Raw genomic sequence first — 27541 nt, 5'->3', positions numbered from 1 at the left:
CTCGGGCTGTGACAGCTCCTCCTCCCACCCCAGCGCTCAAGGCCAAGGAGCCACATCAACTCCTTCCTGTAGCTCACAGAGGCTCTGCTCCCTCGCCGAACCCTGACACGCCACAGACCAACGGAAGCAGGCCGCCTGGCACTGAGATAATACCAATAATCCAAAAGTCAAACATAGGTTCCCTCCACTGTCCAGCCATGGCCTTTCGAGTCACTGTCTTCTTCCCAGGCAGGGACCATAACTCCACTGATCGTCACATATCTTCAGTCTCCTCTAAACTGGGCGGCTCCTCAGTCTTCATCCGTCCCAGCCGTGATTTTCTCAAGAGTCCAGGGCAGTCATGCTGCAGAACGTCCCTCTGTCCTCGGGGCCAAGGTCGTGTGGGGCGTTTTCGGCAGGAATGCACGGAAGTGACGCTGCCCCCCATCAAGAAGAACGCCATGCTGGGTGGTCCCATCGCTGGTGGCAAACCAAGTGCCTGCCCAGTTTCCACCCTAAATTTATTACTTTTCTTCCTAATTAGCAGGTAATTTATGGGGAGCTACTTTGAGATTATACACAAATTCTGTTAATACCCAGTAATTTCTGACTTCACCATCTGAGCTGCATTTACTAGGTGGCATTCTACTGTAAGGACGACTTTCCCTCCGCCTACATTTATTTACATGTGGACTCCTGGATTCGGATTTTATCCAGAGGATTATAATCCATTCCTTTCATTTCTGCTCATACCCAAGCATCGCCCCATCGGTCTGTGAACACTCAAGGAGGCAAGACAATGTGAGAAAAAAAGAGAGCAAGAAAGCCATGGGAGCCTGCAGCAGGCAGCTGGGCGGGTCTGGAGAGACCTGGCAAGCCGATGGCTGGCTCTCCACGAGGGATGGCCTGTTCTCTCAGACCAGCTCCTGCCCGAGCCTAGAGTCCACAGCTGACCTCAGTTAAGGGACTGGCCTCAGCCACGTTCCCACTGTCGGACCCTGCCCATGTCCAGGGAAAGGGTTCTGGCACCAGAAAGGCAAGGGACTGCCACTGGGAAGACAGATGCATGGACACCACTGCCGCTGGCTACCAGAAATGTAAACCTAGGGGTGCAGCTGGGGGCACATGGCCTTCGGCACCTCAGGGACAAGGGGGAACAGGCATAAACTGCACAAGAGGATTGAACATTGTGCTCAATAAAGAGCCCAGGTGCACAGCCAGCCCATGGGGGCCCAGCCCATGGGCAGCTGAACCCAACTCGCCCAGGACCCTCGCACTAACGGCCTCCGGGTCAGAAGGTGGTTCTTGATCGCAGGATGGTCAGCACAAGGACATGGCCACCTCACCGAGCACTCCAGTCACATCAAGTGTATCTTCCTGTTTGGTCCTTCCCGAGCCTCCTGAGGCAGAGGGTGGAGGCGTGACGCACGCACCTGGCAGAGGCTGGAAACAGGCACGGGAGATGAGCAGTGATTGGAGGGACACTCAGGCACAAGGCACCACTTAGCAGACGGTTGTCTGGTGCAGTCTACAGGGACCACGTGGCCGGTGGTGACGAGCAGCTTCCAGACTGACTCGTCAACAGTACCGGTCAGGCTTTATGGGTAAACAGAAGCTCGACAAAAACAATTGGAAATAATGTCATTAGAAGCTCACAGCATGAGATCACAGAGTCACAAACTGCACATTAGCTTGTGAGATGTACAGATAAACTCACCTGATAGCTATTCTGACGAGACGAGTAATTTACACTAGAAACAGTGACCATCCGTGCTATTCACTTCATCTCCACAGAACCACCAAGGGGCAGGGGGATCCGCTGAGCCCAGACGCTGCCAGGGTGGCCATTAGCCTGACCCAGGGAGCCAGCAGACGGGGCAGGCGAGAACAGCCAGTGCCCATTACCAAGCAGTCTCCTGCCAACACCAGCACCTTCCCAGAGCCGGGTCCTCACTGAGGCCCAATGGACAGTGCCCGTGAGCACAAGCCCACCGGTCACAGCCCTGCGGAAGCGGACAGCTGGGCCCTGCCCAAGCCCTCAGGGAGGTGGATACTGCTCTGCCCTCCACTCCTAAAAGCCCAGATCCCTCAGATGAAGGTGCGTAAACTGCTTTTTAAAAACAGCTTCACTCAAGTGTGACATACAATACACTCACATAATCAGAGCAGACAATGCAATAAGTGCTGACGTATGTCTACACCCATGAAACCATCACCACAACCAAGACAATCACCGCAACCATCACCACAAGATTTCCTCGAGCTCCTTTGCCATTCTTCTCTCCAGTCCCCCCCACCCCCACCTCTGTCCCTAGAGGTTTCCAGAATTCTGTATAAACGGCACCACACAGGGAGTACACGCTCCCTTTTGTCTGGCTTCTTTCACCAGGCACTTTGATCCTGTGATCCACGCAGGCCACTGCCCTATCAACCAGCCCGTCGTCTCATCCCGAGTGGTCTTCTGTGGTACGGAGGCCCCGCGGCTTGTTTCTCCACTTGCCTGGCAGAGGCCGCCTGGCCTGTTCCTAGAACTGGGGGGCACACACCTCCCACAGCAACAGCTCGCGTGTGCACAGCACTTCACAGCTGGCAAAGCCCAGCACCCCACCCCCGACTTTACAACGGGAAGGAGTGTGAGTCTAGACCCGAACGTGGGTGGAGGGTCCCAGACCAGAGCTCCTTTCCACCCTCAGGGAGCTGACAACTGAGTGAGAAGGTCACCACCCAAACCCAGAGACACCAGCAGCCTTGGGACAGGGCTCTGCCTGGCATCCGTGTGTCACTCACAGGCCTGACCCTCAGGAGGAGGCGGCGGGCAGCTTCCCTACAAAGAACATGCCCCGAGAGCTCCGCCTTCTCACACACGGCGGCCTCCAAAGCACACGGAAACGATGGACACGAAGGTGCCAGAATGTGCAGGATGACACTCCTCTCTGCACAGAGTGGAGGCGCTGACCGCGGTGAGACGTGCTTTGGTTTCTTTGAGCAGCAGCAACAATTTAACTGCGTGTTGCTCGTGTTCACACACACATACTATTACTTAAAGAACAAATAACTTACCTCTCCATCCAAAGGTCAAAAAGTTTACACTAAAAACTGTGAGACAAATAAAACCACTATCTAAAAAAATCTTTATTTCACTTCCTCCACGAGAAACCAGGAATTTGGCATCTATGCAAACGCTCAGCCAAAGTTAACAGCCCCCTCCACAGAGTCCCCCACACGCCCCCACTCTTACAACCATGGTGAGCTCTACTTAGATGACAGACACTCGGGGTCACCGCGGGGGCAGGAACAGACACGTCAGACTGAACGGACAGCCTTCCACTCACACAGCGACCACAGGGCACCTGCCGCTCCGACAATGCTCAGCGATGGATCGGGATAGGGGGGAGAGGCTGAGGGCATGAGTCACCTGCCGGCACTGGGTGGGAGCTTCCTGCTCAGCCACCATGTCGGTCACCTCGTGCTTTCTCACTCCTGCAGGCCTTTTCTTTATTTTTATTACATAGCTGGCGCACCCTACCCACCGCCGCAAATGAACTCTGAATTGCACAACACATCAAAGGCCCTTCATGGGCGAAATCAAACAGTAAGATGGGAGGACGCATGTTCTGTGGAACAGGCACGGCACAGACTGGGCCACGTGGCCGCTGAGTGGCCACTGGCACTTGCCCCCCCAGAGGCAGGCAGTGGAGGACCCTGGCTCCAGAGTGGCCCCTCACCACCACGTGCCAGCTCCTGACCGCTGCAAGTCGCATTCCTCCCCTGCAAAGAGGAAGCACAACAGCTGCTCCTTCATAAGGGTTCCAAGCGTCTGAAGGACTCGCACCCCAAAGTGCTCGCTGAGGGTCAGCATATGGCGCAGAAAGCCCTGGACATAGACCCCACTGTCCGGGCATGTGCCCCTCGCATCCAGCGGGAGGAGGACTGAGTGGTAAGAGATGCAGGTCACAGTTAAATCGCACAATTCCAACTTTCTGTGAGTGGACACAAGTGCACAAGGAACCAGATTCAAGGCTCTGGAGTCAGAACACCCGTCCCCACGGAGCCCCTGCACGCGGGACGCGGAAAGGCAGGCAGCCCCACAGGAGAGAAGGCGGGCGGGCGGGGCCCACCCGGCATCGTCTCCTCTTTGCCACAATCCTTCTATGTAGCTGTGCTACTCACACCAACAACTCCCCAAAACACCTGCTGAAGACACACACAGTGGGGGACAACAGGCGCTCCCAGAAGACGCGAGAGGGGTCCAGACAGAGCAGGGCTCTCTGGGCCGTGGGTATCAGATCAGCTGCTGCTTATCTGTATTTTCCAACTGCCCCGCACAAACGTATTCCTTATGTAGCTTTGACAATAATATGTCTCTGTACGTTATCTCTCAGGGCAGCTATGACGTGTACAGAACAATGTACGTGAAAAGCACTTTGAAAATTAAAAAGCACCCTACAGAAGCCGCTGAGGAACTTATTGGTGAGAGCTCAAACGTGGTGAGCTAAACCAGACTGGAGGCCCCGCTCCCCTCTGCTCGGCATCAACATTGCGGTGCCACTCAGCTTTGCCTGCACCGCTGGGTTCCTACACGTCAGCACAAGTCCCTCCAGACCTGGATCGATACAAACGTTTCACAGATTTTTAGGTTCGCATGCATCTGATGAAGAGGAGCTTTTTGTGGCTGTGTTTAAAAAGCGGACAAGACATGTGTTACAGAATCTGCCATCATGATTTTTAATGAATCGTTCTCATGGCAACGATGCGGGTCAGCATATTGCACCTGCATGTCGTGGCACCGGCCTTGCCTGGAGAACCCAACCCCTCACTCCAGCCTTGACCTTCAAACAGAAGCGCCAAGGAATTTACCGGTTCCAAAGAAGCGCCAACCACACTTTACAACCTCAAACAGTCACAACTGCGATAAGCATTCAGAAGGGGCAATTCCCAACACACTGCAGGCAATTCAGAGTCACTTAGCAAGATGCTATCTGTGCCTATCCCTCCGAGGGCCATCAAACGTGAGCTAGAGGACCGCAGGAGACCCGCACACGGCCTTGCTGATTTCGAGACGGCAGCCACGTGTCAGTCGCAGCCTCTCTAACACAGGTCTGAATCCATCAGTACCCGAAACGGGACACGGACACTCACAGTCGCAACCCCAAGACCCCATAAGACTCTGGTCAAGAGACCAGCTCCCAGTGTTGAAGCCACACGACCAAATCAGTGACTTCTGAAAAACATGGCTTATTAAAACTAAAAAACGTACACTTAGGAATCTAGCCAAGGTCAAAATTATGCTCTTAAACCGGAATGATTTATTCCCTTGAAGTAATTCAGAAATCACAAATGCCAAGCCTCGGGTCACCCTCTCTGCTTCACAACTTCATCAGGCAGCTCTCAAGACCTCTTCCAAGCTGACAGCCCCGATGCCCGCAGGCCCCGCGTCTCCCTGACTGAGCACCTGGAAGAAGCCTCTGGAGAAAGCGAAACCCTGAGGGAGGAAGAGGAAATCTTTAGGAACTTTGTTTTTATGAGCTATTTGATTTTTCTGCTTATGAGTTTTCTCTCACACTGTTTCAAAAGGATTTTCTTTTTAAAGGAGTTGCACTTTATCAACAATTAAGCTAACACGACCCCCTTACAGGAAAGCCTAGCTGCCCAGACCCCCGCGTGCACAGAGGATGTACAGCGACAACCGGGACGCGTGGGAACAAAGGGCCTGGGCTGCTCTCACTCGCCAGTCCGTTCGTTCACCATGGAAACGTCTCCACACAACTCCAGGTAGCACCACAAAACTTGACTTTGCAAAGCAAACGGAACTTCACAGAGCCACGGCGCAGACCCTACATGCCTTCAGCCCTGTCCCCTCCAGGGCTGGGACCACCACCAAGGCAGGCTTTCTGCCGCTGGCCTAACCCCAAGGCCACCACCGTCTCGAGTCAGCCCCAGGCCTCGTCAGGCCCTGCGCAGCACCACCAGGCCCATGCCTGTGGATGCAGAGGCCACCCTGAGGGGCACATGGCCACATGCTGGGAACCGAGGACCAACACCTGGGCACTCCAGGTGGGGGTGGGGAGGGCCCCAGCACAGGTGCGCCCATGGCCTTTGTCTTCTGTGCCCTCAGTGACAGTGTCAGTGACACGGGCTCAAAGCGTCTGAACACTTGGTCTGCTGAGGAGAGCTCATCGCTGGGCACAGCCCCCTCCTGTGCGGCCTGCACACAGCCTGACACACACAGGACACGTGGAGCGGAATCCACGTGGCAGGTGTTACCTGGCAACACTACACCTGCCAAGGCCAAGTGCGTTCCTCGTCTAGGCCGTTAGTTACATTCAACATCCTCCTCAATAATGAACTCAGGCCACTAACACACCCAGGTACCTTTGTCACAGGGGAACAGGCAAATACATTCACATGGGTAAAAGGAATGTAACTCAAAACACAAAGAAAATCCTAAAAATGTGTACGGTAACTAGGAAAGTCATTTCTAAACCTGAAAAATGAATATATGTGCAATAGATGGAGAGTTTATACTCAACATGTACCATATTCTGTGAGACTGACCTAATTTTTTAGGTCACATCCATTTCTCATAAGAAAATTCCTATTTTAAAATGTATTAAGGGGGCTGGCCTGGTGGCATAGCAGTTAAGTTTTCACGCTCCGCTTCAGTGGCCTGGGGTTCACAGGTTCAGATCCTGGGCATGGATCTATACACCGATTACCAGGCCACGCTGTGGCGGTGACCCACATACAAAAGAGAGGAAGACTGGCACAGACGTTAGCTCAGGGCCAATCTTGCTCAGGGAAAAAGAGAAAAGAAAAAAAACCACATGACAGAGCTATCGAATACAAGGGTTCCTCGCAATCAAGCTCTAAACAAACAGCTGATCCGTAAAACACAGCGACCTTGGACCTCTGCTTGCACACCAAACCACAGTAAGGACAACTAGAAAAAAACGCTGTGATCTGTTTAAAGGCACCAGAGAGCTAATGGAGGCAATGAGGTCTTAAGGGGCCAAAACACGAGAGAAAAAGGGAAAACAGAGGCAAGTCTAACATCTGGTCCCACTCTCCTCCCTCGAGGCCCTTGAGTGGTGAGTTAGAGGCGGAGGAGGGAGAACTTCCAGAATTCTTACGTGGGGGCTCCGAGCACACAGAGAGGCGAGCCCTGGTGCAGAGCCCACGGGCCACATCCTCCGAGAGGGGATGCGTCTGCACTCAACCAGCCTTCCCAAAGCCCGAGGCCCTGTGTCCATCAGACTGGCTCCTGCCTGGAGCACAGGGATGTGTCCCCACACTAGGGCCAGTCAGGAGCAAAAGCAGCCCTCACTAGAGAAAAACATGATCGGGACCCTCAAACTATCTCAAAACGTCTCGTATACGATGTCTAGTTATTCAATAAACAACTGCCCAGCACACCAGGAGACAAGACCAAGTGACTGAAAAAAAGAGAAAACAGACAAGAGAGACAGAATCGCAAAAAGTCCCCATTTTGAAATAACAGGACATTAAAATATATGTGATTAATACACTCAGTAAGTTAAAAGACAAGCTGGAGAGTTTGAGCAGAGAACTGGAAATTTAAAAAAAAAACAGAATCAAATGAACACGCTGGAACTGAAAAATATGGTAAGTGAAGTTAAGAACTCACAGACAGGTCTAAGAGTAGAGCACACACAGCTAAGAGGAGCCAGTGAGCCAGCAGACAGTCTGGAAAACATCCACACTGAACAGGCAAGGACAAAGGACAGAAAGGACTGAAAACGCTTTAAAAAGAGGAAAGGTCTAAGGTACGAGTAACCGGAAGCCCAGAAGGAGGAGAGAGAGAATAAAGCAGAAGCAATATTTGAAGAGCAGGTAACTGAGAACGTCCCCAAATTCACGAAAATCATCCAGCTGCAGATTCAAAAGCTCTTCCAACCCCAAGAAAGAGAAATAAACACAACAGTAAAACTTCAGCATTTTACCAAAGACAAAGAGGAAAATCTTAACAGCAGCATCAAAAAATGACAAATTACCTTCGAATGTGCAGCCGTAAGACAGACGCTGGACTTTTGCACAGAAACACTGGTGGCCAGAAGACAATGGGGGGACAGCTGGAAGGAAATGCCAACCCAGAGCTCTGTGCCCACAAGAGCACTCCTCAAAGGGGGCAGGAGAGAAAGACAGTTCCAGGCACCCAACTGAGCATTCATCACCAGCCAGTAAACACCAAAAGAAACACTAGAGAGTTCCACCCATAGAAGAAAAATGATCCCAATGGGAGCTCAGAGAAGCAGGGAGGAAGAAAAGGAAATGGAAAGGGTAGATATTTGGGTAAATCTGAATGACTACAACCTGCATAAAAATGATGACTATGTCTTGCAGAATTTAAAATACATATATAAATAAAATAAACAACTGCAAAGAGAGCACTGGGGGGTAGGTAAAGGGTAATTAGTGTTAGTTTAACTGTAAATCTTTGCATTTTCTGGCAAGTGATGAAAGAACCAACTCACATTATACCTGACTAGGTCCGGGATGCACGTTCTAATCCATAGAGCAACCACTGACAAAGCAGGACACAGGGCCGGCCGGTGGCGCAGCGGTTAAGTGCACACGTTCCACTTCAGCAGCCAGGGGTTCACCGGTTCGGATCCCGGGTGCAGACATGGCACCGCTTGGCAAGCCATGCTGTGATAGGCGTCCCACATATAAAGTAGAGGAAGATGGCCAGGACGTTAGCTCAGGGCCAGTCTTCCTCAGCAGAAAGAAGGATTGGCAGCAGATGTTAGCTCAGAAATAATCTTCCTCAAAAAAAAAAGGAGTACATAAATGTGCAACAAGCTAACAGAGGGGGAAATTTGAATAACAGAAGACATTCAATTAACCCAAAAGAAAGCCAGAGAGAGGTGGAACAAATAGAACATAAATACTAGGAGAAAGCTGTACATCCAAATGTATCGGTAGTTACAACACATATAAATCAACTAAATATGCCAATTAAAAGTAGATAATAAGGATTTTTAAAAAAATAACCATATCCAGAAAATAAGAGAAATAAGTTAAATACAGAAATATAGGGGTCGGCGTGGTGGCGCACCAGTTAAGTGTGCACATTCCACTTCAGTGGGCTAGGCGTCACCAGTTAGCATCCTGGGTGCAGACATGGCACCGCTCAGCAAGCATGCTGTGGTAGGCGTCCCACATAGAAAGCAGAGGAAGATGGGCACGGACGTTAGCTCAGGGCCAGTCTTACTCAGCAAAAAGAGGAGGGGATTGGCAGCAGATGTTAGCTCAGGGCTAATCTTCCTCAAAAAAAAAAAAAATATTGGGAGACACATAAATCATGCAAATACTAATAAAAGGAAGTGGGTAGCTATACCAATATCAGACAAAGCAGATTTTAAAGCAAGAAGCATTATGAGATATAAAGAGAGAGATTTCCTAATAATAAAAAGGTCAATCCACAGAATATATATCAAGCCTAAATTTGTATGCACATAAAACTACGGACTCAAAACACATAAAGCAAAACCTGACAGAAATAAGATACAGAGAAACCCACACTCACAATCAGAGATAGCAGCCAATAAATTCAGCCTCAACATTCAACAGCAGTGGCACTCCTGAAACATTTTCCGTACACTTAATAAAAGGAATCAGAATCTCACACTTTATCTAATTTTTTTTAAAAACTACCTACTTCTTTATCAAAAGTGAGAGGGCCAAAAGTGTAAAACCAATGCAAAGGTGGCTCCTGGCTATGATCACAAGCCACAGTGTAAGCTGCAGCCTCCTTAAGAAAAGACGGGAACCCAAGATGCTGTGAACGCCACGGCTCAGAAGCACAAAGCCATCCCAGCCTGCAAGTCTTGCAAGTATTTTCTCACAGCTGGAGTCATTTCAGTTCAACACATATTTACCAAGAGCAGACCTGCAAGACACTATCTTAGGCCAAAGGCCACAAGTAAGACAAGACACGGTCCCTTCTCAAAGGGCTTTAAGTTGTTTAAAGGTAAATTTGAAAGTCATTTCCACGTGCTTTTGCCATCTCCCAGACTTCCGCCACAACCTGGTCACCAGGCATCTCCACACCGCCAAGCGGGACGGCTGTCAGTCCCCCTTTCCTTCACCATTAGCAGCCTTTGCTAGCCCATCACTCCACGTTTCTTGACACGCTTTCTTCAGCTGGCTGCCAAGATGCCACACTCCACTACTTTCCTCCTCCCTCACTGGTTGGGTCTCCTCAATCTCCCTGTTGCTTCCTTCCCATCCCCACACCTCAGCACGGGAGTGTCACTCGAGTCCCCCTTTCCTCCGCCCACGTCACTCACTGCGCATCTCCACGAGGCTCTCGGCCCAAATACCATCCACGCACTGATGCCCGAGAGAGCCAAGCAGGAGCCACTCTGCCGAGCGAGCCCCCTTGCTCCCTCCCCACCAGCCCAGCGGCCTTTCTGGCCTTTTGCTCGTTCCTTGAGTGCCCTCGGTGTGAGTATCACCTTCCTCCAGGTACAGAGTTTGCACTTTCACCTTCTTCAGGTTTTGCTCCCAAGTCACCCTCTTGAATGGGACCTTCTTTGCAACTCTTGTTAAAGTCGCACGCCTCCCTCTGTCCCTCACTGTCCTTCCCCACCCCACGGTCTGCCACAGTATCTGTCACCATCTGAAACACTCTCCTTCTCACTCATTTTCCCCTGCGTCTCTCCCTGGTAAAACTTAAGCTCCCAGAGTGGAGGCGTTTTGCCTGCCTTCTTCACTCATGAATCCCCAGGTCCCAGAAGAGTATGTGGCACACTGAGGGCGCTCGATGAACGAATGAATCTGCACATGTGTCGATTCTCCTTTCACAGGGTCAGCTGAATCTGGGTCACATAGCGGAGAGAACTTCTCCTGTCTGTTCAGACACGCTCTCCTTAGACACGTGCGTGCCACTGTCCTTTAATCTCCTTTTGTTCTCCCAAATCCAAAACACTGTGATCATCTAACAGTGCATTACCAGGACAGGGATCAATCGCCCTCTCTAAGATGAACAAAATGGTCTTCGAGAAGAACCAACAAGAGGGGCGGCCCCGTGGCCGAGTGGTTAAGTTCGCACGCTCCACTGTGGCAGCCCAGGGTTTCGCTGGTTCAGATCCTGGGTGCGGACCTGGCGCCGCTCATCAAGCCACGCTGAGGCAGCATCCCACATGCCACAACTAGAAGGACTCACAACTAAAAATACACAACTATGTACCGGGGGGCTTTGGGGAGAAAAAAGAACAAAATGTTAAAAAAAAAAAAGAAGAAGATCCAATAAGAAAACCAAGAGTCATATAGGAGTGAAAAACAACCCTCACAGCTACCCCAAGACTCCAAACCCTGCAGCTGTGTGTGACACAGGAAAGCCTGCCGGATGGACCCAGGGGCTCCTGAAGTTACACGTGCAGACGTAATCTTCGCTCACCAGTGACCCTGAGGCTACTAAGGGCACCCCAAAGTGAACTTTCACTGAGAAAGAAAGAACCCTTTCACGACACGGCCCCACATTGGACAAACATGCAGTGTGGACGGTGTGTCTCATGGCGCTCACACCACACGGCCCCTGAACAGCCAGGCCCCATATCTCCTTTCCCTTCACTGAATTCTTCTCGTCCTTTTGTATTTAAAAGAAGGTAAGTTTTGCAAACGAGGCCTAGCTCTATGATCAGAGAAACAAGGGGCAGCCTTTCTCAAGCACACGGAGGACTTCCGGGCGATAACCAGCCACGCCTCCCTCCTGGGGGCAGGACGCCAGAGACAGGAACTGTCCTCACTCACACCCAGCAGTCATCTGACTCCCCTGACACGCCCCTCTAGGACACAGGAGAAGTCATCTCTGTAAAATGAGTATGAAAGGCTCCAGATCCAGGGAAATCAGGTACAGGAGACAGATAGGGGATTAGGATGAAAACCCAGAAATCAGGTGAAAATCTGTATCCTCACCTGGGAAAGCTCAAACTCCTTCACCTCTCCAGCTCCAGAATCCAACAGCCAGCCCCACAAGGAGACCACGCGTCCCTCTCTGGGGAAGCCAATCACCCCAGAAAAAAGACAGACAGGGGATCCCTACGCCAGAGTCAGCCGGCAACCTGAACAGCCCAAGCTCAGCCGTCGCAAAGGCCCTCCCCACACAGCTCTGAATCAGCGTCTCCAGGGCCTCACTTGTAAACAAGAGGGAACAGCCAAGGACCATCATTTGGGTAAAACCTCAAGCAAGGAAAACAGAAACCAAAACAAACCTGTAAGAAAGGAACTCAGAGGACAAACACTACACTGTGCAGAAAGCAGGGCAAAATAACAACTAAGAAATGATAACTAACATCTCCAGAAAGATTTTTAAATGTTGATCCAGGAACAAAAAAAGGATGACATTTCTTTTTAGAGTGTATATTCAGAAAACAAGGGCGGGAAAAACTTAATAAAAGATCTGAAAATGCCACAAAAAGAAATGGAAAACAGGAGAAAAAGAGATTTAAAATTCAAAGGCTCATTACAGATGGTCCAACATCGTAATAATAGGAGCTCTAAAATGTGAAAACAGAAAACAGGAAGTTACCAAAGAAGCAACATTCAATAAATTCCCAGGATTGCAAGACTAGCTTCTTCAGCACAACAAAGGAAAAGTGCCCCAGAGCAAGACACAGTACTATGAAAAGGCACAGCTATAAAGAAAACGCCCAGGAAACGCGGAGGGGAGGGTCACACGCGAATACACACAGAGTGGCTAGGGCCTCTCCAGGACGGCTCCAGAGGACAGAGGGGACGAGGCTAGCCCTTTAATTTCTGAGGGAGGTGCCGCCCAGTCAAGAATCCTAAACCCAACCAGCGCTGCCTCCAGGGACTTTCAGCATCAGCACAGCGCGGCAGTCACACGGCACGCCTGTCACACGGCACGGCAGTCACACGGCACGGCAGTCACACAGTGCGCCTGTCACACGGCACGCCTGTCACACGGCATGGCAGTCACACGGCATGCCTGTCACACGGCACGCCTGTCACACGGCGCGGCAGTCACACGGCGCGCCTGTCACATGGCGCGGCAGTCACACAGCACGCCTGAAGAGCATCCATCTCCAGTGCAGTGGGGACAGGGAAGGTCTCAGGAGATGCCTCTTGGGGAAAAAATAGTTTATCTGGAGCCAGCCCTGATGGCCTAGTGGTTAGAGTTCGGTGCTCTCAGCGCTTTGGTGGCCCGGGTTCGCTTCCTGGCCGCACAACCACATCATCCATCTGTCAGTGGCCATGCTGTGGTGAGGGCTCACACAGAAGAACCAGAAGGTCTCACAACTAGAATATACAACCATGTACTGGGGCTTTGGGGAGGAAAAAAAGAGTAAGACTGGCAACAGATGTTAGCTCAGGGAGAATCCTTGCCTGTAAAAAAATACAAAACAAGTTTATCTGACAGGTTTTATAATGTGGAGAAGTATATTCATAGGCACTTTTTAAGCAGATGCAGCCTAAAGGAAGATTTATGTCAGAAAGTCAAATATCTAAGCAAATGAAAAAAATGCAGCAATTATAACCCAAAAAGATACACTAAAAAATAGTACAAGAAAGAAAACACTTGGCCCAACATGGCTCAGCAATGAGAACACCGACTACGGATCTAAACCAAATCGAGGATACATTAATAATGAGGACAGGTGGTGGGAGGGGAGACCACCAACAGGGTGTCTCAGAACAGATGGCCCAAGACAGCAGTATGAGCACAGTGCTCAGAAAAGGGGGTGCGATGGACTGGAAGTCTGAGTCCCCCCAAAATCCACGTGTTGAAGTCCTGGCCCCCAGTGTGGCTGTGTTCAGAGACGGGGCCTCTAAGGAAGTCAGAGGTTAGCTGAGGTCCAGGACCGGGGCCCTGAGCCAAGAGGGAGCTGTCCACGCTGAGGAAGGGCCAGGGGAGCACAGGAGCTGGCGGCCGACGACGAGCCACAAGCAGCAGCCTCGCGATGAAACTATGGTGCCGGCGCCTCCAGAGCTGTGAGAAGTGAGTGAATGCCTGCTGTTAAGCCCCAAGTCCATGGTGCTGCACTGTGGCAGTCTGAGCAGACTAACACACCAGGGGAGGAAACAGCGGGACGTGACCATCCCAGAAAGACCAGGGGGACACCACACGGTAAAGTTTAGTTATCAGCCTTCAGCATGATTTGAAATTTTCCTTGTTTCCATTGTTTTAATAAAAATTAAAATTAATTTAAAATACTGGTATAGTAGTGCAAACGTCAAGAAGACCTAAGGTCATATGAAAAGGAAACATTTACATGCATCCTTTTTAAAGAAAAAAATACGCTTTTGTAAAGTTGCACATCACGGACCTTCTTGTGATATATCTTGGTACATATTTTATTGTATTGTATATCTATATATATTGTTTACTTGTATATATATTATTGTATATATTTTAATAATACACTTTCTAATTACAAAGAAGTATGTTCTATACGAATTTGGAAAATGTAGAAAAACAAACAGAAGAAAACAGCGAGCCTATGTTCTCTAACCATACAGAAAAAAATCCCTGTACAACCAGCCCTGCTACTGGACATTCACGTTATTTTAGCCATCAGCTATTACAAACAGCAGTCTTTATGATTATTATTTGCATGCGTGTGAGGAAGATTCATCTGTTGCCAATCCTCCTTTTTTTTTTCCTTAAGGAAGATTAGCCCTGAGCTAACATCTGTGCCAATCTTCCTGGACTTTGCATGTGGGACGCCTCCACAGCATGGCTGATGAGTAAAGTAGGTCCGCACCTGGGATCCGAACCTGCGAACCTGGGCCACCAAAACAGAGCGTGTGGAACTTTAACCACTGGGCCATGGGGCCGGCCTCTCTTTATGATTATTTTCAAAAGTTTGTTCAAGAGAAGACATTGGCCCCAGAGACTGAAGATGAGTTAGTAAAGGTCCAGAGAGGGCCAATACCAAAAAACCCAACATTTAAATAACTCAAAGGGCACAAAACTGGGCGGGCACAGGCTCAGGAATGGGAAGAGGCCTCTCCCGCTGGGGGGTAAGGGCAGTGCCCACCCAGCCACCCAGTCACGCTGTGCAGGGCTCACCTCTGCCCATCAAAACTGGAGGAGTTTGCTCCCAACAAAAGAGCTGAGTTCAGCTGCTACCAGAAGTTTCCTGGTGCACAGGGAAGGCTTGCAGGCCGAGACTGTAACGCACTGGCGCCCGGGGCCACCGCGGGAGGGGAAGGGGAGGGGCGAGGCTGAGCCCTTGTCACCAAGTCCGCTGGCCAGCCTGGGTCCTGGGAAGGGACCGAGATTTCCTGAGTCATTTCCTCAGATCACACGCTTTTTGGAATTAACGGGCTCTGAGAGGACCCTGAGTGACCCACAAAACTCTGCACCTGTAGCGATGTGACACAGGGGACAACAAAGCGATGCTGATTTTCCCCCACGCACACAGGTCTGCAGCCTCACGTGGTTCATGCACTAAAGAAAGGACTCTTAGCCTGCCTTCCTTTCCTCAATGAAGCGCCACCACTCAGCCAAGGCCCGATTTCTCCAAACTGCAGGGTAAACGGGCATAAACAAAGCCAGGCTTCTAGAAAAGATCTACAGAGCCAGGGAGCGCAAATCAAATTCCAATCTGTGACGCCGATGGGCGCACAGACCCAAGCTCTGCCGGTCACCAGGCAGCTGACCCACGGGCATGGCTCCGTTCCAACAGCGGCAGGACGGGACACACACGCCCCGCACGCCCCGCCAAGCACATCGACCCTGCGCTCTCCTGAAACGGCTGCTGCCGTCAGGGCAGGGGGCAGCGGCCCACCAGAGGACTCGGCCAGCGTCTGCCACCTGCTCGCTACAAGGGCTTCCCTTCCAGAACCTACTGACGGAGGCCCTGGCAAAGTGGCCCCTGCACCCAGAACTCCGCAGCCTGACGGCTAACTAGGGAGACTTTCCTGGACCCTGCTGGAACCTGTCAAAGATCCTAAGTTTTGTATGACTTAGGCAGAGAAAAAATATTTTTAGACCCTCCTATAACTTGGGTTTAAAAATATTTTCACGGCCAGTCCTACCCCGCTGGCAGGCATATAAAGTGCACACAGCTTGCTGGTGCTGCTGTGACGCAGTCCACCACGGCACTCTGTGTCCTAGGAGCTTGGGGCTGACGCCAGGGGCAGTGGGAAGGCCCAGCAGCGCTGGGAGAGGGGACGGCGTGACCAGACTTGCATTTAGAAAAGATCCTTTTGGCCCTGTGGGGAGAAGACACGGAGGCAGAGACCCGACCAGAAGGCTGTGCAGCGGTCCGGGAGGAGTGGGAGGCAGAGCGCAGACAGCGAGAGGCACAGGGTTCCCACAGGAGGGGCCAGGACCTGCTGCAGCACTGGTGGGGGGAGCAAAGCAGGACCTGGTGGTCTGGGTTGACCTGGTCAATCGTGGTGCCACTGCAAGAATGGTTACAAGAGGAACAGGTTTAGGGTGGCGAATTAACATGCCTTGCTTTAAGGAAATGTGATTATTACAATCTGAATGTGTCATTTACTACCCTGTCTTTGAGACCACCTGTAACCTGGATGTGAATTTCACCAACATCCAGCAGACCACTAAACTGAGATGATGATGCTGACGATGAAGTTTCAGCAAGAGCTGAAATGTACCGTGTACCTGCTGTGTACAGGCACTGGCTGGTCTATGCACCTCTAGGTGTATCTCACGGAACCTCCATGACAACCACATTTGGAGGTCCTTACTTCATCCTCCCCATTTCACAGATGCGTACAGACAGGTGTAGTAACTTTCCCACCGTCACAAAGCCAAGAGAGAGCTGACCCCACAAGACGCCGCCTAGTGGAAAAGTCATCACGCAAGAGATTAAGTTAAGCCCCCAAGCTTAAGGTCCTCCTCATCCAGCCAGCAAGGTGAGTGAAAAGATTCATAAACTCCTGTCTCGAGAGCCCCACAGCTGCGTACCAGTCTTGTCTGAAAACATCTCCAGTCGCCTCCTTTGGGGGCATCTGTTCAGTTAAAAGAATTCACCCAGTTGGACAAGTCACACATCTGGAAGATGACGAGGGAAGGGCAGCAGGGCCATGCTCTCTCCCTAAGCTTCGAGCCCTGCCTGGAGTAACCACAAACACAGCAGTAGGAAAGAAGGGGGAGGGCTGCAGGGAGAGCCAGACTAAAAACGAGCTACCCACCTTCACAAATGGCCTGAAAGCTTGACAGTGAAGAGAACTTGCTAGAGGTCAAATCAAACAGGCCTGCTGCTCACAAGTGTGTCCTGAGACCCCATGGGCCGTGGCCATCCCCAAACACAGCGGGCACACATTCCACCTTGTTGACGGGACCCCCCTGCAGGCCTTCACCAGAGGCCCCGCCCAAACGCCACCCCACCCCATTCGAACACCAATCAAAACCCCAAATCAATCTCACTTTTCTGCTTTCCATATACAATTGTACACATTTTGGGCGCTTCCTCTTTCTACATTTCTCCTCTTGACCTTTTAAGCCGTCACCAGAAATACAGTCACTAAACCAACAAACAAGTCAGACAGTTCCTCAGTCAAACTCTGAGGGGACCCTGGAGAGCAAGGCTGGTCGCCTACCCCTTCCAGGACCCACAAGTCGCCGAGCTGCTCCTGCTGTGAATGGCATCGGTGGTCCACCCTTCGGCCTCGGCCATGATGACCAGCCCTGACCAGGAGCACCTAACTCAGCTGGCCCATCAAGAAGACTCAAAAAAAGATCCCTGGAGATGCTGTCCTGGGGGAACTTCTCAGTCGAGGAGGAAGGCAAGGGTAGTAAACAGCAATGGAGACATCTGCTGACGTCACACGTCAAAAGCCAGCAGCCACTGGTGAGCACAGGCGGTGGAGGGCTGAGGGAGCCGGCCTGGTGTCAGGCCTGACCAACCAGGCCGCGCAGGAGAATGCTAGCTGGGCCCTCCCATGGCCAGGCCCTGACCACACTCGGCACCCACACCAGGCCAAGCTTTGGAGGGGAGCGAAGCCTGAGCCTGCCAGCTACTGTCTTGTGGCCCCTGAGCCCTAACGCCAAATCACAAGTAAATGGCCAGTCAAGCACCTGCATCACAGGACCCTCTGACAATTCCCACCACACTTAAGCGGTGGGCGTGAACCAACTAAAGGTACGTTCAAAATTCCACTGACGATGACAGGCACTAAAGACTGGGGAAGTCTTCCATACAGAGACACAGAAAACGCAGAGCGGCAAGAAAGTCCCTCAGCCCAAGAGCTCACAACGACCCCCGGTGAGGAGGACGAACACAGAAAAGGGCCAGGGCATCACTGTTCTGACAGAGACCTGAGTAAAACTCACTTAACTTTTCTCATGTTGTCTATATGAAAAACAGCCACGCGCGCACACATAAAGCTAAACGAGGGCTGCCGCTCAGGCCTCCTGCCGGGGACAGGGAGCACCACGCCTGAGACACGTGCGTGGGACAGGGAGGCGGAACTACGCCAGCGAGCACAGTCGGAGCAGCCCGCGCTGCAGAGCCCGTGGGACCAGGATGCTCTTGGTTCAGGATCCCTGGGTTGTCCTGCCCTAGACACGCCCTCATGACGCTCCTCCACACGCAGTCAACGCTGAGGCACCTGCTGTCCACAGACCTGCATCCCCACGTGGAGGGTTCGGCTTCCATCCCTCCTCTTTGTAGCGGGCGCTCACTATCTGCCTATTTATTCAGCGCCACCTTCCTTTTCCCTTTCCATGAACCCCAATCTTCCTTTGAAGGATACTCTCCCCCACTGGAGAATGGAGATGCTATCTGGGAGGGGCACCCCACTGCCCCTCTGAGGGGAGGTGTCAGCTTAGCGGCACAGGCTCAGGCCTTACACACGGTCATGCTGGTGTGGCAGCCACCTCCAACACAGGGAGCCAACCAGACAGCAAAGCTGGCCAGAGGAAGGCGAGGCAAAGAGGCATCAAGAAAAGGCACAGGTTGGGGGTCTGGCCCCGTGGACAAGTGGTTAAAGTTCCATGCACTCCACTTCGGTGGACCGGGCTCACAGGTTCGGACCCTAGGCACAGACCCGCTCCACTCACTAACCACGCAGTGGTGGTGTCCCACATACAAAATAGAAGAAAACTGGCAATGGATGTAAACTGCGGACTGTGGGTGACCGTGATGTGTCACGGAGGTTCATCAGCTGGGACAAACATGCCACCCCAGGGGTTGACAATGGGAGACGCTGTCATGTGTGGGGCAGGGGGACAGGAGAACTCTCTGCACCTTCCTTTCAATTTTTCTGGTAACCTAAAACTGCTCTAAAAAGCTGAAGTCTTTAAAAGAAAAATGGCTGGAGCCTGGATCAAACCATATCTGAAGCTGGCACTGCCACCAGACTTTCTATTTATCTGAGTCAACCCCTGTACTGTTTAAGCCAGGCGGCCTGGATTTTCCGTGACTTCCAACGTGATGTACCCTGACTGCACACGCTCTCAGGACAAGCAGAATGTGATGGACTCCATACCCCGTCAGTACTAAGAAACGATGACCCCGATGTCGGAGATCCTCCACTCACAAAACTACCACGGACAACCACGAGTGGGACGGTGTTTCATCACACACAGGACTCCTGAACTCCAGGCTCTGCCAGCCACCAGCAGCTCCACAACAGTTAAAACCACAACTTGCCACAGTCCTCACAGCTGCACGCTATGAGACGGGCACAGCCAACAGATTCTATTAATTTGACAGCAAAGCTTACTTATTACAAATAGAACAAACCAAAGAAGGAAAAGGCAAAGTTGCCACTTACGACCAAGAACTGAAAAGTGTGCAGACTGGGCTGGCTGGGGGAGGAGTGGCACTCAGGAACTTTTAAAATTAGAAATCAGAATTGAGCTCAAGGTTTTCCCCCCGCAACCCGGGCCTCAAACACAATGCCATCTTAAAACTGTTCTATTCAACCACAAAAACTTCCAGGTGAGGTTTAAAACTGTGTCGGTTACTAGCCTTACTTAACAGGACAACTTTATGGCATATTCTGTCCTCAAAACCTCGCAAGATCGACAGCGCTTAGCTAAAGACAATGAACAAAAGGCAAAGAAATCATCTCAAACAGTGTCTCTCGAATCACATCACTTAAAGGATGGTTAAGTCTTAGAAGCGTTTAATCCTGTGTTTATTAGCAAGCAGTCAATTTCTCTGCCACAGGAAGCTTGGAGAAACAGTCCAGGTTTTTAACAGCTCCACGGGAGACCCCCGGCGCTGGACTGTCTTTTCAGACTCTTGATTGAACCAGTGGAGCCACAGGCAGGTGCGTCGAGGACCAGGACGGCTCCAGGGCAAGGAGTGAGAGACAGCGGTGCCCTGCTAACACCTGCAAAGGCCACCAAGGCCAAGCGGCCAAGGTGCCCGTGTGCCTGCACGCCGAGGCAGTGACCCTAACTTCAGGAAGCCCAGTCGCTGGGACCCACTGCACAGCAGCGCTGACTCATGTGGTGGGCAGGCAAGGGTCCAACCCTGGAACTGTGGCCACAGCCAGAGGAGTTCCCAAAGTGCTCGAGCTGCCGCACGGCAGCCGCCCCACCACCACTTCCCAACCTCGAGGAAGAATCTTAGAAGATCGTTATAAAAAGCAGTGATTCCAGAATGCATTTAAACGTCCACTCCTCCCTTTATTAAGCCACAAGGATTATGCCTACCAGGTAAATCATTTGTGCGTGAGGATACATATTCGACTGCTAAAGGGTAAGTTTAAATGTCATGATGCCGTCTAAGAACTCTACTGCTCCTAATGACTTACAAAGCCATATATTTCAGTCTGTTCTGCACAGAAGTATCCTCAACATAAAAACATTAAAAACATCTAATGACAAAGGTGAAGCTATCATCAGTAAGAACGAAATGCACGCCTCACCCCCGGCAGCGGGCGTATGCCCACTCTGGGCTGCAAGACAAGACCACGCCTCAGCAACACCTCTCCCGCGCGAGTTCTCCGGGTCTCAGAGGTGAGCACAGAAGCGGACGCCCGTGTCTCACTCACCTGAATTCTCTGCCTTCGCTGTACCGTCTACTTGCGGAGGCCCGCGGGGCAGCCGTCTCCAGCAGCAGCTTCTGCGTGAGCCTGCCAGGGGGACCAGGGTCTCTGCCATCGTCTTCATCTACATCTTGGTCACATTTCCACTCCTCGTCTTCATTCAAAGTGGGCAGGTATCCAGGTATGCCCTTCCCTGTCCCTGACCCAGAGCTCTGGTCGCTACAGAGCTTCGGGCTCTCTGAGCCTGTCCTCGTGTACTCCAAATAAATATCGGACTTGAGGAAGGACGGGTAGGTGTTCTCCTCCATGGTGGACTGGATTTCCGTCTGGGCCTGGTCGAACATGGCAGGATCGATCAGCTGCTTCATGATGCAGTCCTTTATGAAGCTCTTGGTGGCTGGCTTGGTTTGCCTGGACACGATGCCATTGTTATCAAGGATGTACTTTCGGTAAATAGCTTTGGCCAGCTTCAGCCTCTTTTCCTCATTCGAGTCACAGGGCTCCAGCTTCCTGAAGCCGCTGCAGGCAAACCAGAAGTCCAGCAGGTCAGCACAGTCCTCCTGCTTCAGGAAAGTCCTAAACAGGTTTATCCCATCTTGATCGTCTAGCAAGGAGTGCAGTGACTCGGCCCACTTCAAGTACGGGGGGGTGGGGGAGGCGCTGCCCTCGGGCTCGTACCCCAGGTCCAGATCCGAGCGCCTCGGAGTGGCTGTTGATGTCTCACCTTTGATCCCGGGGCCTTTCCCGGAGCAGAAGCTGTGGCTGACGGGCCTGGGGTCTGTGGACACCAGTTCACCCTCCTCACCAGGCACTGGGGGCCGGGGGGCATCTTCGGTGAAACTTGCTCCGAGGTCCAAGGGGAAACCCTGCTCTTGGACACTCATTTTGGGGCTCTGCGTCAATGAACAACGAGGGCTGCACCCTAATACATCAGTACTTACGGCTCCAAAGTGAATCAATCTGTCCTGTTGAAACCATTAAGAGGACAAGGATTAGGAAAGGTGGGTCCACGGAAACATGGCCACAGAGGCTTTCTCAAGACAAGACTCGTAATGACGCCCTCCCGCTCGAACTCAAGGCCAAAAACTCAGTTTAAGTTTTCAGTCTTTTGTCACAAGGTTTGTGCTACATTAAAACACGTCCTGGAAACTCTTACAACTGCAGGAATGCCTCTGGCGCTAAGAAAGGACTGCCCAGACAGGGAGAGCAGCACTCCCCTCAAGTTCATACTGCGAGCACATCAGAGACCAGCAGCCTGGGGAACCCCATCTCGGCCGCAGAGCTGAGTGACCAGGCCTTCTCTGCCAGCTCCAGGAAGGCCTTCTCTGCCAGCTCCAGGAAGGCAGGAGGACTGGAGGAGAAAGGGGCTTCTGGTCCTTCTAGTTGTACACACCTGGGTGAGAGCCGGTCCCTCACGTGAGAGATGAAGATGACCATCCCACGGGCCCCACAGGGTCACTGTGAGACTCAGACACGGACGGGAAGGCACATCACACACCAGAAGGCGGGCGCGGGCATCTGCTCGCATGTCCTGTAGGCCCACAGCCACTGTGCTTTCTGCCTACCCCACCACATCACACTCTGTATGCTTCACAACGTGTGCACACACACGGCGAGTTGTCTAACTCTCAGCACACGCCTGAAAGAGCTGCTAACGGGGGTCACCTTCAGCATCTTCAACTGGGCGATCAAAGGACACCACCCACACGCACACGTGCAAGGGCCCTCACGCCACCAATGTGGAGCATCTGGAAAATGCTTCCAGCAGAAAGCTGCACTTGACTTCTAAAACCTGACTTATAAGGCAAGTGTCCTTCTGACAACAAATGGTGAGCACTCTGAGAAACAGAGAAGATACAGAAAAACAACAGCCAAATAGTCAAACCTTTCAGCGCAGGAAGCATACGGCTCAGGAGATTTAGCTCGTAAGCTGAAAACCAAGCCACCCGCCCTCTTGGAGGTCAGAGAACTACGGGTTCTACTGTCGCAGCTACAAACCTCCCGGGGTGTGAGGGAGGACTGCCCCGGATCAGGACTCTGCCATGGTCTTCAGTCCTCCTGCCGCATCCTACAGGAGCTCGCGGAGCCCACGAGCTCCGGCGACACCTCCCAACCCAGCCAACGGGGTGACTACAACACAGCCCGCCATGACGTAAGAGGGCTGGCTAGCAGTGGGCTGGAGAGAAGCGTGTCAGGTCCGAACGCCTGGAGCACTGAAAAAGCCAGAGGGAGCAAAGGACAACCCTAAAATCTGGTTTCAGCATAAAGCGTAGCTCTCCCTGGCCACCGCTTGGCGCTCTCAGCCATGGCCTACATGTAATCCACGCCCCCACACCTGCATAATCACACGGCACACACTTCACCTGCCAGCGGCTGCCGATGGCTAGAAGTGAGAAGCATCTAGAGACAGAGAGTGGGTCACAATTATGTGCCCCAAACGACATTTCTGCAGCTAATGACTTCGTATGTAAACTACTTGGTAGGCTGTAATCTGGGCCTCAGCAGGAACGGCCTGCTTCTTAAGGTCAAGGCCCATGGGCTGTGGCCCCCTGCTGCTCGGGACCACTTCAAATGCAAAGTCGCTGTCTCTGAGCCCTGTCAACACAGAACAAGCACCCACACCAGCTCCTGGATTGGATGTCTAACATCCTTGTGTCCGGGACGCCGGCCTAGGAGAGAAGGCCCGCACCTGGCCCCTGAGCCTCACCCTTGGAGACACCCTGTGTCACTAGCCTCAAGAAAGAACCAAGTCACTGTTTGCAAACGGATAGCTAAGTAAGAGCCACTGCCACTTCCTCCTAAGGCGCTATGTGTCCTATGTAAATGATCTGTAGCAGGCTGATTCAGACGCTTTCTGCAGCATCACAGCAGCCAGCACAAAGTCTTGCAACTAAGACACACCAACAAATATTTAATTCATTGACATAAAGGAAAACAACACTTGTCATCGATGCCGAATGTTCTCTCTTTACAGATGCTGAACTATCGTGCTATAGACAGCAGCAAATTCATGACCTAGCCCTTGAGTACAAAACCATGGCTGTCTTAAAAGGCTACCATTTTAATTCATGTGTGAACAAGTCCCTCTAATCATTTTAGACTATTTTTCATTGCCCAAAAGAAGCATTCCTTACCATTCACATCTATTTTTGGCTGTCAACTGACAGAAGACCTTTCCTGTCCCTGGAAGCACATGGGCACCTCTCCAAGGTATGGACAGCACTGAGATGTGCTCCAGTTCCCGCAGTCTCTGGGTCCCCACAGAGAGGCACACCGAGCAGTTAGTGGACGCACATGTGCAGACCACGCAGAATGCAGTCACACTAACTCAGGCTAGAGTCAAATGCCCACAAGCACTGAATCTGGCCAACAGCCAGTAACCACCATCAATAAAGGGCTTCCATAAAAGGAATCTACAACTCTGATACCGCATTTAAAATCCCATCTAGTCACCAAGGCATCCCTCCTGGGTACCACGGCAGCCAGCTCAATGCTATAGATGTGCATGTATTTATTTATTTTACTTAAATACAACTTTCAGACTTTTGATTTATGTGGAGTATGGAAGTAACAGAGAATGACTCTGACATCTTCCAAACCGTCCACTAATTAAACTCTTGAAGGGTCAGGTCTGCTGTTTTACATGTAATCCATTCCCCCAGCACGTAAGTTCTCAATGACTAATATAACCCAAAAAGGTCCACTTAGCTTTTCTGAAACTAGAAATCCAAGAAACATCAACACCTGCCAAAAATCAAACAGAAACATTGTGTTTTGCATGCTCTCCCATCCTTGTCCCTGAATAGTTCTTAAAACTGAAACCCAGATATTGCCGATCATCTTGGGAGGTCAAGTTTAGAGTGTATGTGTTCTCCAAAACAGAGCCTGTGGGTCCAAATACCCCTGAGATTCTTCCTAAAGAACAAAGAACATAAACGCAAGCAAAAAGGAGTAGTCAAGATGCACCATAAGAACTCTATAAATTCCCTTAGAGATGGACTGAGAAAAATCCCCAGAGAACTGACATATCATTCTCTACTGTCCTCAGTGCCCAGCTAAAAGTTTCACTGCCCTGGCTGTGCAGCTCTAGTTCTGCGGGGTCTGAATTCCAAAATACGCGGTGGGGGTAGAATCTAAGGTCCACGCCCGAGAGAGAGTTCTAGGGGCAAGGCGTCAGTCTGAGAGAGCAAAGCCACTCGGACAAGCCACCCACAGCTGGATCCAGCCCAGGGCACCTCTGCCCTCAGAGGGAGTGCCCTCCTTGGGTTTCAGACTCACTCACTCCCACTCTTTGCTGGGGAGGGGGAAGGGACGCTCCACCGCACTGCCTCTCTCCAGGATCCCTGCCACAATGTCTGGCCCCAGCAGCCACTCTGCACCCCACCCACATCCCAAAACATGCCCCAAGCAGGAGGAGCACAGCACACCTGGCACCATCCAATCAAACACACCAGCTTCCAACTCCAGGCTCCTCCAGGATCACCCCCCACCCCTGCTCAGAAACCTGGGTCTTCCTTACACCCTTCCACTCCCCTAGACCAAGAGTCTGCACTTTCTGAACCAAGCCCCGCAGTCTTCCCCGTTCACACAGGCCAGTGTCAAGAGTCCTTGCACTCTCCATCCCCCGCTAGCATGCCCCCTCTGACACACCTGCCCCCACCGCCTTGGACCCCACACGCACAGCCTGGGCACTCCGGCATGCCTGCTCTTGCACCCTCCCCTCGCACACTCCCGGGCCGCACAGGCTCCCCTCGCCTCCCCCGCACAGCCTTGGAGCCTGCAAACCCTCCCCTCGACCGCCCTGGCCCGCACACCCTCCCCTCACCCTCCCGGCCCCGCACAGCCTCCCCGCACACCCTCGGAGCCTGCACAGACTCCCCTCACCCTCCCGGCCCGCACAGCCTCCCCGCACAGCCTCGGAGCCCGCACACCCTCCCCACGCCCGGCCCGGTCCGCACAGCCTCCCCGCACACCCGCGGAGCCCGCACCCCCTCCCGGCCCGCACCCCCCGAGCCCCTCTTCCGGGTCCCGCCCGCCCGGCCTACGCGGCCTACAATGGGGCCGCACAGGCCCGCGCCCTCGGGAACGCGCGCCAGCCCGCACTCACCCGCGCGCGGCGGCGGGGCCCCGGGCCCGGCTCCCGGAGCGGCGCGGCACGGCGCGGCCCATGCGCTCAGCGGCGGCGCGGCGGGCGGGACGGGGCGGGGGCGCGGCCCGGGGCGGCCCCCATCGCGGCGGCGGCGCGGCGGCCCGGAGGCGGGCGCGGGGCAGGCCGCGGGGCGCCGCCGAGGCCGGCCGCCGCTCTCCCTGGCCTGGTCCCGGGGACGCGGTCCGGCCCGACTCCGGCCGGTCCTGCGGCGGCGGCAGCAGCCGCGATCGCTTCCCCGAGCGGGGAGCCGGACCCGACGCACAAGCCCAGGCCGGAGCGCCCCCGCCGGCGCCGCCCGGAAGTGCGGGGGCGGGGCCGGGCGCGGGGCGGGGCCGCAAGCGTGGGGCGGGGCCGGAACGTGGGGCGCGCCAAGGGCGTGGGGCGTGGCGGAGAGCGGGGGCGGGGCCGCAAGCGTGGGGGCGGGGCCGGGATGTGGGGCGGAACTGAGACTGTGGGGCGGGGCCGGGAGCGCGGGGCGGGGCCGGGACGTGGGGCGGCGCCGAGAACGCGAGACCGAACCAGACTGCGGAAACAAGGCGGGGAACGTGTGGGCGGAGCCTCTGCCGCGGAGGCGGGGCCAAGCGTGTGGACGGGGCCGAGAGCGGGAGCGGAGCCGGAGCGCCGGGGAGGGCGGAGCCTGAGGGGGGCGGGGCCAGGGCGCGGAGGCGGGGCCAGAGCGTCCCGGCGGGCCTGCGGCGCGAGGCGGGCGGAGCGAGCGGGCGAGACGAGATGCACTGACGTGGGGCGGGGCCGTGGTCGCGCCGCGCGGCGAGGATGCCGTCGAAGGGACCCTGGACGGGCGGCGGGACGCTACGCTCGTCCACCTGGGCTATGGCGTCCCGGAACGCGGCGTGGGGAGACGTCCCCGCGAGGTTCCCTGAAGGACCCCGGCCACCGAGAGGACCGGCCTGGCACCCAACTAGCCCGGTGCCCCTCATGTGGGCACACGCTAGGAGGCAGCCCATTTCTGCCGCCCACACCGGTGTCCACCTCCCAAGGTCGGCCCGCGCCCAGCCGGCCTCCCACCCGCTCGGGGCGAGCAGCTGGTGCCCGGGCGGACGTGGTGGCCAGACGGACTGGAGACCTCGGGGCTCCCTGCCCGCCACCCTGGACAGGAGGACCTTTGCAGGAGGACGGCCACCAACTGCCCGCGGACTGAAGGAAGCAAGTGTCCAGGAGTTGGGTGGTTGGAGGGCAGAGCCAGGCTGACCGGTACCTGAGCCCCTGGTGACCACCAGCCCCAGTCTCCACCTTCTCCATGCCGGCTGCCCCCTAGCTGGCCAGGACCCTGAGAAGATGGGCCAGGGCTCTGCACTCCCTGAGTCCCCAGGCAGTCTGGACTCAGAGAGGGCCAAGGCACACAGTGGGCAGGAGACATCCCATAAATGCTGGCTGTCACTTAGGCAGTAACCCCACTGCCAAAGAGCTGTGGCTGAGACTGGCTGAGGCCTC

The 27541-nt window shown here is 53.4% G+C and overlaps 1 protein-coding gene across 5 annotated transcripts in view; it reads right to left on the bottom strand.

Annotated features, from left to right (window-relative positions):
- Positions 1–27541, bottom strand: part of AXIN1 (axin 1) — a 57287-nt gene that overhangs the window by 25474 nt on the left and 4272 nt on the right. For 2 of the 5 annotated variants that reach the window (XM_070567235.1, XM_070567236.1), the window contains exons 1-2: positions 26048–26185; positions 20947–21905 (exon numbers count right to left, since the gene is read on the bottom strand). In XM_070567235.1, the coding sequence (XP_070423336.1) occupies positions 20947–21824 (878 nt within the window). In that variant the 5' untranslated portion in view covers positions 21825–21905; positions 26048–26185. Of the gene's footprint in view, positions 1–20946; positions 21906–22333; positions 22465–26047; positions 26186–27541 lie in introns of those variants that run through there. The other 3 variants (XM_008539666.2, XM_070567234.1, XM_008539668.2) reach the window with 2 other exon arrangements.

The sequence above is a fragment of the Equus przewalskii genome, chromosome 12 (assembly GCF_037783145.1).
Source record: "Equus przewalskii isolate Varuska chromosome 12, EquPr2, whole genome shotgun sequence".
Classification (NCBI taxonomy): domain Eukaryota; kingdom Metazoa; phylum Chordata; class Mammalia; order Perissodactyla; family Equidae; genus Equus; species Equus przewalskii.
The sequence above is the reverse complement of the archived record's forward strand: the minus strand, read 5'-3'. Positions and strand labels throughout refer to the sequence as shown.